Raw genomic sequence first — 15,625 nt, 5'->3', positions numbered from 1 at the left:
TTCTTAACTTCACTGCCAGGGGCAGAATGACTGTTTTTACCCTCTAACGACACAGGAGCCAGTTCACGGACACACAGGCGGCTAAGTCGTTGTTCTATTTTGCAGTTGTTTCACGTCGTTAAAGCTTTTCCTCCGTGTAACGTGTAATGAATTTAGATTAGCAGCATGTTTGAACATGAGATGTCGTCTGACTTCACAGAGAATCTCTAATGCTGATTCCAGATTAGCGGCCTGTGTGAAGCTGGACTAGAACCTGTCTGGGTTTTTTTAGATCAAAGTACGAACCAACACCAAATCATTACAGCCTTCATGTCCAGCTTTTCTATCACTGACTCCTGGAGCCTAATTAGGCAACTCTAATATTCTGTATGGTGGAGGACGACTCCTTCAGCGAGCCATGTGACAGGGCCTCATGAGTCTGATTAGTAAATGGCTCATATGCAGAGATGTGTTGCTTGTGCGTTAATTGCATGTGTCTACCTTTGCCCAATGGCTCCGTCCCCTCTGGCATTTCCTCCGAGGTTGTTTTTTAAAGGTTTGTGTCCTTCGAGTCTCACCATGAGATTGTAGCATTTAGCCACTTGAGGCGAAACTGTTTATTTTCGAGGAAATATCTCTTGTGGGAAAGGTTTTCTCTAACCTTTGTTTTCTTACACTCTCTCTCTGTTGAGTGCTATTTATTTATTTATTTTATTTTTTTTGCCTTTGGCATGCGGTCCATCGCCTGCGTGTGTTGCAGTGATGGTTTAGCCCCCGATGAAGCTTTGAACACCCGCCTCCTCTCCGTTAACTCAGTGGGGAGAACAAGCTTCAACATGGCTGGAGTAGCAGGTGCTGCAGTGCGGCTGACTGCAGGGCACACGTGCATGTATGTGCGTCTAGTTTGAGTGGGAATCATTTCTCAACAGCTCACTGTGAATCAATGCGGCTCTGTGCCAGACACCAGCGAATGTCTTTATCTCCCTCATTCGCATCTCGATCACCTTCTGTTCCTATTTGTCACGTTTTCTTTCTCTTTTAATCTTCCTTATATTCTCTCTAACGATGTTGGCCACACACTAGAGGGTTCTGTTGTATTGTGAGACATGACGCCGAATGTAACTGATTTTTTTAATGTATTCATAACGAGAACGCTTACACTAACCCAGGAAACTTTTCTTTACTGTAATGCCTAATGATAGTTTCATTAAAAAGTCCTGAAAATGAATTTGGCTGCCAAGTCTCTTGAAATGACTGCACTAGATAAACAAGTGGTTGCACAACTGGAAATTAAACAAACAATCACAAGCAAGTTAGTCAGCCAGCTCTCAATGGTTATTGCTGCTTGCTGTTCACTCCCACAGTTTAAGAGTCAAGAGTCTTTATTTTGCCATTTGTGTGTAAAACCAGTTTAGTCTAAGCACATATCAACCATGTTTGATACTTATGATCTCAATCCAATCCTGGCCCTGTGAAACTACAGTATCACATCTCTGTGGTTATTTTAGGACCTCAGTTTATTGTTTTTTTTCCACATTCTTTCCAGAGCAAAACTCAGTCTTTTCATATCTGATATTTAATCGCAATAATTGTTGATTTTAAACCTTTATATTGTATTACCATTTTTGGCTGTATCATAAAGCCCTAGAACTTGTTATTTAGCCATGTGCAGAAAAGTCCTACGAGGAAGGTTTGCTGATTATAATCACATCACATCATGTCTGTGGATTTGACACCGGATGAAAGTCAGTGTCAAGTCTGGTGTTAATAATTAGCTTCCCTGTTACACATTAAAATGAGGCGTTCAGGGTTAACTTAGACACGCGGACGCTGCCACGTGAGATGAGCAGCATTCCTCACAGAGCCACGATACAGCTTCTTCATGCCCAAATAACACCGTGAGCCATTATATCCCAAGGAATATTCAGTGAAGTGCTGTGTGGAGTACTGTGGAGGTCATTTGTTTGTGTTTCAGGGACCCACCGCTTCGCCAAATGCCTTTTAACCTCAAGCCCCGAGAGATGTGTATTGTTAACAGCGGATAGTGGACGGCTAAATATAGAATCGGCACACACCTCGAAGCCATTTGTCCCCTCACTGTCACTGGCAGCGCAGTGGCCTGTTGATAAGTGGAGGCCGAGATGGAAAGAGGGAGGAAGACGGGGCCTGTTTCTGGTTATCGTCACAGACTCTGACTCCACGTGAATTGTGAATCACGAGGCAGGATAAACCATTCACTGTGTTGGTTTCTTTCTTTCTTTCTTTCTGCTCCACCTCTCTTCCTCCGCAGTCGCCTACGATGACAACACTTTAGCCTTCAGTGTTGCTGAAACACTTCTTTGGCATCCAGGGTCATCTTAGAGTTTTATTGCTCAGTATTCATCGTCTGAGTCATAGCAAGAAAGCTGCTAAAAAAAAAGAGACAGAAAATCTCTGAACTAGTGTCATATCACAATTCTGCATCTGTGTTGTCTGGTTGTGCACATCCTGTTGTGGCCAGTCTGGCATCATCTTGTGAGATTACCATATCTCCCGCCTCATAATCAGTGCAGATAAAGAAACCGTCCTCCTCTTATCATACTTTCCTGACGGACTTTACTGTGTGGGTTGATTTTTCTCAATATTTATGCCAAAATATGTAAATTAGACTTAATTCATGTCTTAGTTTTTGGGTGTAACAATATCAAATTGAGATTTTTGATTTGATTTGAGCTATGGTCAGCGATTTGTCAGTCTCGGTGAGAAGGCTATACTCATGCAGGAGGTTTTCATAAATAAACAATGCTGCTTCTTCTGCTTCGCCCGTGTCAGCAGCGATAAAGTCGCCTGAATACTCTCTTTGTCTTATAATCTTTATATTTCTCAGTATCTGGCTGCCGCTCCTAATGGTTCTTTAGACCACATGGGACTAAATGGAAACTTCAGCAATGAGATGATTACTGCTAAAGAAGAGATGGAAGAAGAATCTACCTCACATCTTAAGTATTCTAATGCCTCTCATGTTAATCAAAAGTACTCCTGGCTTCTCACTTGTACAGTTCATGTGTCTGTGTGGCTTAACTTGAATGCACCTATTGGTTTTATTATCCACTCCAGAGCATCCACGGTAATCACCTCTCTGGAGACAACCTCTCCCCCTTTCACTGTCCCCCCTTCATACCAAAATAAACACGGCTCTCTGGCAGCAGGACTAACTGAAAATAGAATTTTAGATGTGGTATAGATGTGAATTTTAGATGCGGTGTACTTCAGCACCCGAGGATCTCTGAAACCGGCATTATTGATCGATTTCATTCTTGTCAGGAACCTAAGGCCCTTCTCCCCTGTGTGCTTGACTCACCGGATTACAGGCGCATGCACAGGAGGATTCTGAGCTGGAGAAACTGGAGTGAACTCTGTGACCTAGTTTTCCCCTCTTACTTTAATTTCCTGTATGATATAAAAAAAAAAAGAAGTGTTGACTGAAAGCAGTGGAGCTTCCTATCTCAACCTAGTGTTTAGCTGCAGTTCCCCTCTCATCATGGGACCATGATCACATCGCGATGATTTGCCTCACCTTGTAATCATCAGTGAACTTTGTGAACTTTGCTTGTGAAGTTGAGATTAGAGGACGCGGTCTTTGTTTTAGACTGTCAAAGAACACGCTGTTGTAGCAACAGAAAAGGTAAATCAAGTTTAATAATACCTTTATTTTATTTTGACACCCTGTTTGTTGAAAATAAGCCTCATAACCAGAGAATCCAACTCCTTCTTCTGCATCCATGCACCCACCCACACGTCTTTATTTATACTTTTGAAGTTTCCACGTGTTAATCATATGACGAGAATAGTCAGATCCTCTTGTGATGTAAGTAAATGTATGAGGAAGTAATGAGTACATTCTGAAGTGTCGATTTGTATGAACTCCTCAGTCATGTGCCTTTATCTCCACATGGCAGCAGCCCTGCAGTATAATAATATAATGTGCAGCCCAGCAGGTGGTCGACCTTCGTCCATAATGTCTGCATCTCTCTGGAGTCACATGCACAGATTTTAAATCTCACAGATGATTGACTTTCTCATTATGTTGTGTCACGATGTTTAGCATAATCAGACAGTGTGCGCTCATGAGGACAGACCTGCCTTTGATTAGCAAGAGATTAAGAATCCATACTCATATTTCCAATGTGAAAAAAAACCCAACATATGCTAAGATAAAGATGAATTATGAATTTGAGAGCAGCTCACTGTGAGATTATAGGATTGGTTGCATGCATCCCCCAATTTACCCTCCCCTAAAAGTCGCCCTAAAGCAGCCACGCTTCAGGAGCTGAGATTAAAGACCTAAGGTCAGTGGGTTTTGGCCCACGGGGACTCTCATTTTTCGCCTGAAAAGAAAGACAGATCTGGTTGATTGGATTGATTGGAGTCTCTTCTGTTTCCAGCGTCCACAAAGGTTATAAAGATGGGATTTGCCTCTGTTTGGGATTGGGTTAATCCTGCCTCTTACAATGACTTCCTAATCAAATAAGGACTGCTGCTGATTGATGGTTTGAATGTTTGGAGGGGAAGGGTAAGAAAGAGGACTACTGTTTAACCAAACCTCTTATCTCGAGTGGCTGACATGAGTTGTTGATTGACAGACGTGTCAGTAATAACTCATAAAAACCTCCTTTATGAGATTACTTATCCCCCCTACCATTGCTTAGAGGACAAAGATGAGGTTTTACTACATTTGTACATGAGACGTGTACAGTTAGGATGTTGTCGCATAAAAAGAGGAAGTTCCTTCCTATTTTAATCGACTTCTAAATCAAGCACATTGTGACTCAGAGTGAGTTCCTCTGCTGTCATCACTCCTGAATTATGAAAGATATTTCCGTTACCATGCACGAGACATGATGTCGCACACTCCAGTAACCCATTAAACCAGTCTTAACACATTCACCTATTTCTCTGAGCCTGCAAGTGGGTCAGTGCAAGTAATAGACATTTCCAGATTGTCCCTTCCTCTAAAGGAATTACTGGGATTAATACAATAAGCAGTTGGACAGAAAATCCCGCAGCAGCCGCGGCACGTGCAGATGTGAGGGGTTAGTAGTCGGTCAGAGAGAAGCGAGGGTGCGACACAGACACAAACGTGGTTAGATTGAGTGCCTCAGGTTGATTTGTGATAACTTTCCATGCTCGGGTTGTCCATCGGGTCACTGGTGGCTACAGGAATCTCTCTCACTCCTTTCCATTCTGTGTTTCTGTCCACTGATAAATAAAATAAATCTTCACCAACGTCATCCTTGTAAAAAATCAAATCATATCTCGTGCCCTTCATTTGCTCGGCTATGCGCTCTTAGTTATTAAGAGCAGTAGAATACAGGCTTCTCATGATCACGTGCACACTCGAGCATTTGCTCCACTTTCCCAGTTTCATTCCTCCCATCTGTGGAGTCACTGCAGAGCACGAGGCCAACTGCCAGCGATGATGGGACAATGCAGCCCAGATGGAGCCTGGGTGAAGATAGTGCTTTTTTAATAGGATTTAGGTTGTTTTTTTATTATTTATTATTACATTTACATGACTTTGGAAAAAGTGTGACAAAAATTTGATTGTTAAAATGCACATGAACACATGAATGAGATTGAAATTCTGTCTGTCATTGCTGCTCTTATCCCAGCTACAGCCGATGCTTGATTTCACTGTGCATGGAAACATATTTAGTGTCACTTTAGAATGGCTGACTCCGAAAGTAAACATCCAATCGAGCTATTCCGCTTTTTACAGCTTGTAAATGGTCCGTCCTCTGATTTATTTATTTCTTTTGCTGTATTTTCCAGGCCTTTGGACAAGCCTACTCCAACCACAGGAAGGTGGCAGCCGACGGGGAGAGTCGTGAGGAGTCTCTGATTCAGGAGTCGGCCTGTAAGGAGGCCTACTATGAGCAGAGGGTCCTGGAGCTGCAGAACGAACTGCGCCAGGCTCGCAACATCCTCGCCAACACCCGGTCGGAGAACGAACGTCTGAACTCCATCTCCCAAGAGTTGAAAGAGGTAAGAGAACCAGAGACATATCAGGGGATAGAATTTAATAATGATTCACTTTTATTTGGTCTGCTGGAAAAGTAATTTCAATTAGACTAATTCATGTTCATCAGAAGACCATTTTCTTGCATCTGTACTTTGACAAACTAACCTGTTTGAAGTTGAATCAGACAGTTGTGAGTGCTCTTCTTCTGCACAACAATGGGTGTGTTTGTTCTTGCAGACATTTCTGTATTTTTCTCTTTGTAGCTTCCTGATACAAGGGTCTTTATACGTACAAGCCTTTTCAGGGCAGAGATGTGGGGCCTGAACATGGATTCGGGGAGGCATTGTTACTCTACCCTTTAGCCTACACAGGAATATCTTAAAGCCAGCATTGCATGGTTGCATGTTACTTCTCTGATTACTGTACTCAGGAATGTGATCTGAAACCAGACATGAAGACAGTACATGATGGTGGCCAAGCCCACAAAATGGAGGGTTATCTCAACAGCAGTGTAGTGAAGTATCTCTTTAATAGGGGCTAGATCAGGGGTCTCAAAGTGGTTTTATTTTTAAATGAATAGATTAATTTTGCATCATAAATATGTATTTTTTTTATTGATGCATATTAAAACAACCACTTTTATTTTGAAATTATCCAATCCAACTTTATTTGTAAAGCACTTTAAAACAAACACAGTGGATCAAAGAATACAGAATAATGGATAAAAGATAGAAGAAGTAAAAGACAGAAAAGCTCACACGAGGCAATAGAGTACATATAAAAAAAAAAAGGAATTAATACGGCATATTGATGAAAGGAGCTGATAACGTCCACCGCAACTGTTGCTTTTCCCACTTGACTGGCCCCCAACGGACCAGACGAGACCGTCAGTGGCCCACAGGTCATTTGAGTTTGAGACCCCTGGGCTAGATAATCATCACTGATCAACTGATCAAACATTTCAAACAATATTACTATTTGATTTACGCAGTGATCATAAAACACTCGTCCAAACACTATCATGCTGGATTGAGTGCAGCAAGCGGTAATTACTGCGAAAAACATTCATTTAAAATTGGTCTTTCCACCGCTGCTGTCCAAGCATGTATTATTTTAAGGGGTGTGATGGATGAATCAGCAGCTGTTGTGTTTTTGACATGCTGAGACAAGTTTAATTAATCTTCTCGTAATGACTTTGGGACAAAGAGCGAGCTGATTAAAGCCAAATGTGACGTCGCTCCTCTCTATTGTGACCCAAGGTGGAGTTATAATCATGGGAACCCATGGGAAATTGTCAGTTACAGTACAGTTGTGAATGCAGATTTGGTTGAATCTCTTATCTCCACCTCAGACAAACCCTTTACCAGCCGGATCATTTCTGCCACGTTTGTTCCTTGAAAGCTTTCACAACAGATTCCTATTTTTCTCTCTTCAGCTTCCTCAACTGTCATAATGCAAACCTTTATCGTCTGCGCCCCACTTTGGACAATGTCTGACCTCGCTCTCTGCTGCCATTTCTATTTACGCACAGCTAATTGACCTCATTTGATGAGACAACACTATAGTGAGTGTGTGTGGGTCTTTGCCATTGACTGTGTGTGTATGATGCTGTGTGATGAAGAGATTTGAAGACAAAAACACGGGTTGAAATCTCACAGATTAAGACATAAACCGAGCTTGGAGTAATCTTATTGTTTTGAGTCAGCCTGACAGTGGGCCTTAAGAAGCCTTTCACCCTGAGACAGGTTTCTTTGATGCAAAGTCCTGAGCTGCATGTCAAAGGCAGGAATACTAATAAAAGAGAGGATGGTTGAAGCAGCAGCTTGTTTGAGGAGTCTCTGAGTGTACGAGGAGAGAAAGGAATTGATTTGAAATTGTCGGATCAAGACAATTGGTGTTAATTTCAAGGTCAGGTTTAATATTCTGTGCATACCCCTGCACTCTAGCACAGAGGAAACTCTGGCACAGTTGTTTAAGTATCATCACGCAGGAGGAGTGCAGGTCACAGGGCAACTTAGATTAAAGTGTTGCTGCTGAAGGAAAATTGCAGGAATCAATTGTGTGAATTGTGGTTTTTAGATTCTTTATGCACAGAAAAGCACATCTGAGGTAAAAAAAAAAATGGAATAACATTGTCTCAAATTATGTGTGGACATTAACATATTGATGTTCTGAACCTTTGTTATATTGATATTAGAGCTGCAACTAACAATTATTTTCATAATTGATTAATCTGTCGATTATTTTCTGGATTAATCGTTTGGTGTTATCAGAAAACCTTAAAAAGTCTTGATCGGTGTTCGTCAAACCTGGAAATGATGATGTTCTCAAATGTCTTGTTTTGTCCACAAACCAAAATCATTGACTTTTAATGATTTCTTTGTAATCCAGAGCAAAGAAATGAAGAAAATATTCACATTTAAGAAGCTTAAACAATCGGAAACATTGTTTTAATCATGAAAAAAGCTTCAAACCGATTATTTGATTATCAAAATAGTTGTCGATTAATTTAGTAATCGATTAATCGTTTCAGCTCTGATTGATATTAAAGAAAATAATATAAATTTACTGTGTATATCTTGATAATCATATCTCATGAGTCGAGTTAAACCCATCGCTATTGCAAAGCTCCATGAGTTTATGCACAGAAGGTTTAACTGGTTCCACTGTTTTTACAGGTCAATCTGGTAATTCCAGTGTAATTTTGGGAGAATAAACGACCCCCCCCCCCCCATGTCAGTGGTGGTTCTTACCGAGATTAGTGACAAACACTTGAAGAAAGACCCGCACAGCGTCTTAAACTCCAGATTCCACCATACTTAGGTCAGCTGCTGCTTAACTCTGAATTTAAGATGCTTTAAGTGTTGGGCGTCATGGAAGACATCATGAAACAGATAAAACATGATTACTTCCAGCAAAGACTTCGTTAATCTCCCATCTGAGGGTACTGACTGACCACACACCCGAAAAACAAAGTCATGTGCTTCACATTGCTTCAGATAACTTCCTCTGTCTGGCTGTTGTGTATATATACTGTTTATCCTCGAGGCTTGAGGGGGGGTGAGGTCTGCGGAGCCAGTCCCAGCTGATATCGGGCAAAAGACAGGTTACACCCTGCAAAGATTGCCTTGCAATTTAGAGTCTTCAATTAACCTAACCACAATCGGAGTATCTTGGGACTGTGGGAGGGGAGTACCCGGGGAAAACCCACACAGGCACGGGGAAAACATGCAAACTCCGCATGGAAAGGCTCCGCTTGAACCAGGATTTGAATGTTGCACCGGTTTTACCCCACGTATCATCGAGTCTAGTCTACAGATTTTGGTGGCCTGCCTTTCTGCGGGTGCCATTTTCATCTTAACGACACTCGAGCAACTCCACGAGCCTTGGCTAACTGTAATTGGCCAAATAAAAGAGGCTCGAGAGTAAATCAGCCCGCTTATGGTAGATAATGACACCCTTCTACTGGCATGTCTGTGGGTGCTAGGAGTGTGTGTGTGTGTGTGTGTGTGTGGCAGGCAAATGAAGGGAGCTTGGGCACTGAGGCTGGCATTGTGACCAAAGTGACGCGGGCTGAAAGAGGTCTTTGTCTCCTCGCTTTCAAATTAGCTCGGACTGTGAGAGAAGGGAGGCGAGGGCACGAGAAGGCGACGAGAATGGTGACAAAGAAAAAGAAGGAGCATGAAAAAAAACAACTTAATGAGAGTAAATTCAACACCAGTGGTGAATGATTGTGTTGCTTTCCAGAGACAATGCTGCTAATCAGTCTGGTGGTGATTGAATGACTCAATTTCATCATGGAATGCAATACATTTCACAAGAGGCAGATTTATTCTTAATCTCTCTCGTTCTCTCTGCAGTAAAGTTTTCTTTAAAGAAAGAAAATCACAAAGTCAAATCAAAGTGTCTCATGTGAAAGTGCAGTGAGTCAGACTTGAGTCGGTCTCTAATGCATCCCAAGGATGCCGCCTCCGCTTGCAGCCGTGAGAGCGCAGGTGCTTCCTTCATCTTCCTCTTCCACACACGTGCTTCAGATGCCGCTGTGAGCGAAACAGAATAAGAGATAAGGTGACACATTATTTTTGTCATATGCCGCTGTACGTCCGGTCAAAATCCCTCTGTACTACTCCACTCTTGTGCCTTTTGTTATTCGTCCTCCACACAATTTGTGAACTGTGGATCTATATATAGCTTAGAGAGTTCTCACAAAAGGCTGAGAAAATGAAATGATGTCAGTCAAAAGCCCCGGACACTTCATTCAGTATAAAATGGCTTTTGTCTCAGTTCACAGCAGTTCATTCACAACCATTTAGTTGCATCATTTCAGCTGATTTGATTCTCCCAGGCGGTGGTGTCTCATGGCAAAGACTCAAACGTTAGCCCTCTAGCACTGATAAGACACACGTCACAGTCGACAGGATTAAACCTCCTCAAAGAGCCCGTAACATTGTAAGGAGGCGCACTCGTAACAGGCGTGACTTCATTAAATTCAATCGCATGTCGAGGAGAGGAATGTGCCTGCAGTGATGGCGACCATGATGCTCACAGAGTGGGGATTCCCAGTGCCTGCCTGTGTGATGGGAACACACTCTGTCTGGTTCAGCTTCTGCATCATCACACGTTCTTCCTAATGCTGCTGTTGTTCTCCTGCTCCGACCATTTATCACTCACAGCCACTAACATGACAGTGTTGTGGTGTTTGTCAATCACCATAATGTGGATGCCTTTCAAATGTTAAACATGATTGGGTTTTTCCTCCCCCCCCCCCCCCCCCCATTGACACAGCAGCTGCAGTCTGATTGAAGTGCTGCTTCAATTGCTGGATTAAACACCTGACAGAGGGATTGAGAGAGGGGAAGTGTCTGAATCTGGAAGGTTAGACGGAGGCTGAGCTTGAAGCTCATCGTTTGTGCAGGCCGCTGAAATGAGAGTGTGGAGGATCCGAAAGTTCAGTTCACGCTGCAACGCCGGAGCTTTGCCTTCATGATGGAAAGGTCAGACGCGAGCCATAAAAAGACCCAAGAGCAAGGGCTCGATCTTTGTTCCTCTGTTGTTTTCCTCATATGTGAGGCTAATGTAACAGGACTCCCAGAGGCCTCTGGGGTGTTGATGTCGAGTGCCTTATTATTTCTTGTGACATTAATGCCAAGATGGATCATCTCCCATCCTGTGGGAGTTGCCAGTGTGGAAAGATAAAACTGGGGGGAGAGGGTTTGCAAAAAAAAAACTGGTCTTGAATGAAAATGAGGTAACCGAAGCAACAGAGGAAGAGGGGAGGTGTAGAAAAGGAGATCATGCCCAGACGCCCGCTTCTTCAGTTTCCATTCTGTATGCCCCAGAGTCTGACGACAGCGAGTTGTCCTTTCATCTGTCCCAGTCTAGAGAACACCTTCAGGGAATTTGGTACAAATGTTCACTCAGACTCGTGGATGAACTCATAATTAGAATTTGGTACTTGAAGGTAAAAGTCCAGGGTTACAGAACTTACTTACTTAGGGTTACAGTGGCCTTACAAATGTTATTTCCCCTTTGAACAATGACTTCCTTTTAAGTCAAGAAATTCTGTTCATTCCAAACATTGTTTGTGTTTTTGCTTCAGCAAAGTTTTCGTCGTGTTCTGTTCTTGATTTGATCAGTAAAACCGTAATAATCACACACACACACACACACACAGAGGCCTCTACATGGAATATACCTAGTGGGTTTTAAACATCCACTTCAATCAATGTGACCTAAAAAAAAAACCCTCACTAATTGACTATAAAGTGCACGCTTTTCCAACATTAAGAAAAGAGCCGTCGGCCACACAGTCACAAGCTTCCTTTCACTTTCTGTGTTTTAATGATCTCGTTGAAAAGTGTGACCTTGATGGTGTTTTCTCTTCCCTCACGGAGTCTTCGAGGCGAGGTGAACAGAATGACGAGGAGGATAAAGGCAGATGTGGTGTCTGACAGCAGCGACAGGCCCCTGAGCGTCATTATTCTTTGAGCTGCATTCATGTGTGATTCGTCTCTCGTCTCTCCTGTAGGTGTTGTTTGGCTTGTAGATTTAGCTTTAATGTAGGCTGACGTGAACTTTTAATTTGCTGCACAGCCTGAAGGACGGTGCAAAAGTTTTGTTTTCTTTTTTTCTCATGAGGTCATCACAGTTTTGGAAGCTCAATATCACGAGAGAGTGAACAAGACCGTTTGAGATACTGTATGATGGAACTGAGTCTAGGAAAATCCGCAAAAGTTTTGGTATTAGCTGTTTATCCACAAAGAAGCAGCATTTTGGGAGCCACCCTTGCATTTTCATGCATACAACCAATTAGAGCTGAAACAATTTATCGATTATTAATTGATTACTACATTAATCCTCAACTATTTTGATAATCGATTCATCAGTTTGAAGCTTTTCTCATTATTAAAGTAAGATTTCTGGTCGTTTCAGCTTCTTAAATGTGAATATTTTCTTTGTTTCTTTGCTCCATATAACAAAGAAATCATTCAAACGTAAACCAAAAACAAAAGACATTTGAGAACATCATCATTTCCAGGTTTGACAAACACATTTTCTGATATTTTATGGACCAAACGTGTGTACATGTGTATTGAGACGTTTCTTGAAAGGAAAAAGACAAAGATAGAATCGTATTGGAGGATACGTGGCCTTTTAAAAGCACGCTGACACCGGAGTGAGGGGGAAATGGTTAATGGAGGTCAGTGATATCAGACAAAGACGCTGAGAGCTCGAGGGTTAAATGTTATTACTTTCATGCCCATGTGGGAGGGACTGTAATTTGGAGGGGGAAAAAATTGAATACATGCATGTTTGCAAGTTCATGATAGAGATGGAATTGGAGGTCAGCAGAGTGAGAAAGAAGTGATGGAGCTATTTCCCACTGAAATAGAAGTTATAGCGGCTTAAACCCAGTAAGAAATAGTTGAGAGCTTTGCTGAGGTTTAAGCAGGCTCAGCTCCTCTGTGCTGTAAAAAGTAGTTTAATGGTTAAGGGAAAGCATTGGAGATAAAAACGAGGAAAGAGGGTCCGACCCATGTGACCGTTATCCAGAATTGTAGTGACCAAGAGAAAGTTAATTAGATGTGATCAGGTGGTCTCTTATAGTGGAGCCTCAGTCTGGATCCAGACCCAGATGGCGTCTCCTGCAGACCCTGACCTTTTTTTTCCATGAGTCATTTATAATTGCCACGTTTTGAAGAAGCATTTGTATTTGAACTGGCAACAACTGAGGGCCGGGAAATGCAGACCAGTTACATTTAGATATGAAAAGAGATGAGTGAGTTGAAAAAAAGAGCAAAGAAAAATGGTTAAATTAATTTTGCATTTTTCTTTTATTCGTGATAAATGAAGCTCTTTAGTTTAAGGTCAAATTTGTGTGCACGTGAAGTGCTTTATTTGTACACCTTTTTGTAGGGTAGGCCTGATTCATTGTCAACAAACACAAGAAGAGAGCATTAACCATTGTTAACAATCATTAATAATTATGCTGTCTTTGATATGAAAGTCAGTTGTTGACCACAGGTACTGATACAACATATTTTATTCAAATGCATCAGGCCTTTGTATGATTATTACAACCTGGTGTTCTCACTGCCCCACCCACTTAGCATGGAGGTCAGTGTGCGTGTGTGTGTGTGTGTGTTAAATCAGCTGTCCAGGCGTCACCTGCATGGAGAGACAGCAGGCAGACAAACCACACACAGACCTAAAGCCATTAAAGGCTTCTCACTGACAACATCTCTCCTGGTGGCACCTTAAACATGTCACACCTTCTAGCATCAAACCACACACACACACACACACACACACAGAGCGCGTTCGTACAGCTGTCCTTTTAAGGACATTACATTGACTGACTAAACAACCTTGACCATAACCAGTTAATGCCTAACACTAACTTTAACCTTAACCGAACCACAATTCAAATCGTATCCATAATCCTCAGAAATGAATGTTCTGCCTCATTAGGACCAGGTTTTTGGTCTTCATGAGGACTATTTGTGTTAGGTATGCGAACACACAAACCTTCATCACTGTCATCACACTACGTCTGCTCATTATACTTGAATCCATGAGGTGTCAGAACAGTGTAACTCCACCCCCAATCTCTGAGGGGGGGGGGTTCGGTGTAGCAGGCAGCGGATGTGAAAACAAAGTCAAAGGTCAAAGCCCTGCTCTGCATTGTAATCAGATTGGAGGGGGACCTTAATCAGTTTCAGTGCTGGCCTGTATTCATCAACAGTGACCCTCCAGCTGAGGCACATAACCCTGACCTGGAAGAGACCAGCTGGCACAGCTTTGAGTTAAGAAAACAAAAAAAACAACCCCAAAACAAAGCAAGAGATACCTTTCTGTTTGAGATATAATAATTGTGTATATGTCGGTCAGTTACCGGGCAAACTGAGTCCTTTAATGAGACCGATTCACCTCTTTATTATGCTTTCATTCAGTTTTCTGGCAGTGTGCACAGGCTTAGTGGCAGGACGGATCTGTGTTAAGCTCATGCATTATTCAGTAATGCACCAACCAAGATCAACGCCCACGCTCATCATTAGACATGCGCACAAAGCGCGATGGATATTAATGCACCTTTGACTCATAACGTTTAATTATTACACCGAGCAAACGAGCTGTGTGTGTGTGTGTATTCTTCATCAGCGGGGAGTATTCTGTCAGCCTCTTCCTCACTCGGGGAGCTAAAAAAGAACAAATAAACTCCAATTACAAGTAAATGGAACAAATTGTGTCTTTGTTGTATGCATCCTGAGGGAAATTAGATATTTAACTTTGAGAAAAACGTGGCGAAATCCAGAGCGGTGCATTTCTGGACTCAACAAGAGACCACATTTTTGTTCTGTCAATTTAGAGAAGTAAATATTTTGAAGTTAATGCGTGGTACGAAGTCTCAGACTGTTGCTCGACATGTTGAAAGGAGTTGTAAACCATCTAGTGTCGGAAAACACTGAATACCCAGGGACAGTAGTCCAATTAAAGGGTGTAATCAAGCTACAACCATAGGTTCACTTATATGTGCAACAGCTGCACTGTGTTCCCTTTGCACATCACAGGCAAATGGGATCAGGACACCCCGCTTATCACCGACTCTGGTTTTTTTGAGTAATTACGGCCACGTGTGTTCACTCTCAAGGCAGCGCTGCCGATGTGAGGGAAAGCTCCTCAGGATCGACTCCCTGCTGAGGCTGAAATGATGGAGAGCAGGGATGGTGATGCAGCGACAGCAGGACGGGGGGGGGGGGGTGGCACCTGGCAGAGGACTGCAAGGCTAATTGTCCCTCTGGTATTAGGTTATTGCTGCCAGTTCTTGTCAGGGAAACACACACGTCCCACACACACACACATGCAAATCCTGTCTGTATTGCAGAGACACGCACCGCTCTCCTCTTTCTGTCTCGTGCATATAAATCTAAACATATTATTCCTATTATTATTCATGAAATGACACAAATTAACGCAGAATGAGACACTGTGGAGCGTACACCTGTGTGTACACACACACACACACACACACACACACACACACTAGTTAGTTACATGCTCGCTTGCACACATGACTTCAAGGTCAGTTCAAAGACTGCTAAACACACTCGTCTCTCTCTCACATACACACACACACATACACAT

At 42.4% G+C, this 15,625-nt stretch overlaps 1 protein-coding gene across 4 annotated transcripts in view; it reads left to right on the top strand.

Annotated features, from left to right (window-relative positions):
* The window catches only part of LOC131468329 (protein bicaudal D homolog 2-like), a 44,497-nt gene that overhangs the window by 11,708 nt on the left and 17,164 nt on the right, over positions 1-15,625 (top strand). For all 4 annotated transcript variants that reach the window (XM_058642430.1, XM_058642429.1, XM_058642428.1 and 1 more), the window contains exon 2: positions 5,791-6,003. In XM_058642430.1, the coding sequence (XP_058498413.1) occupies positions 5,791-6,003 (213 nt within the window). The remainder of the gene's footprint in view (positions 1-5,790; positions 6,004-15,625) is intronic.

This window comes from Solea solea, chromosome 11, assembly GCF_958295425.1.
Source record: "Solea solea chromosome 11, fSolSol10.1, whole genome shotgun sequence".
Taxonomy (NCBI): domain Eukaryota; kingdom Metazoa; phylum Chordata; class Actinopteri; order Pleuronectiformes; family Soleidae; genus Solea; species Solea solea.
This window is presented reverse-complemented; position numbering and strand designations above follow the sequence as displayed.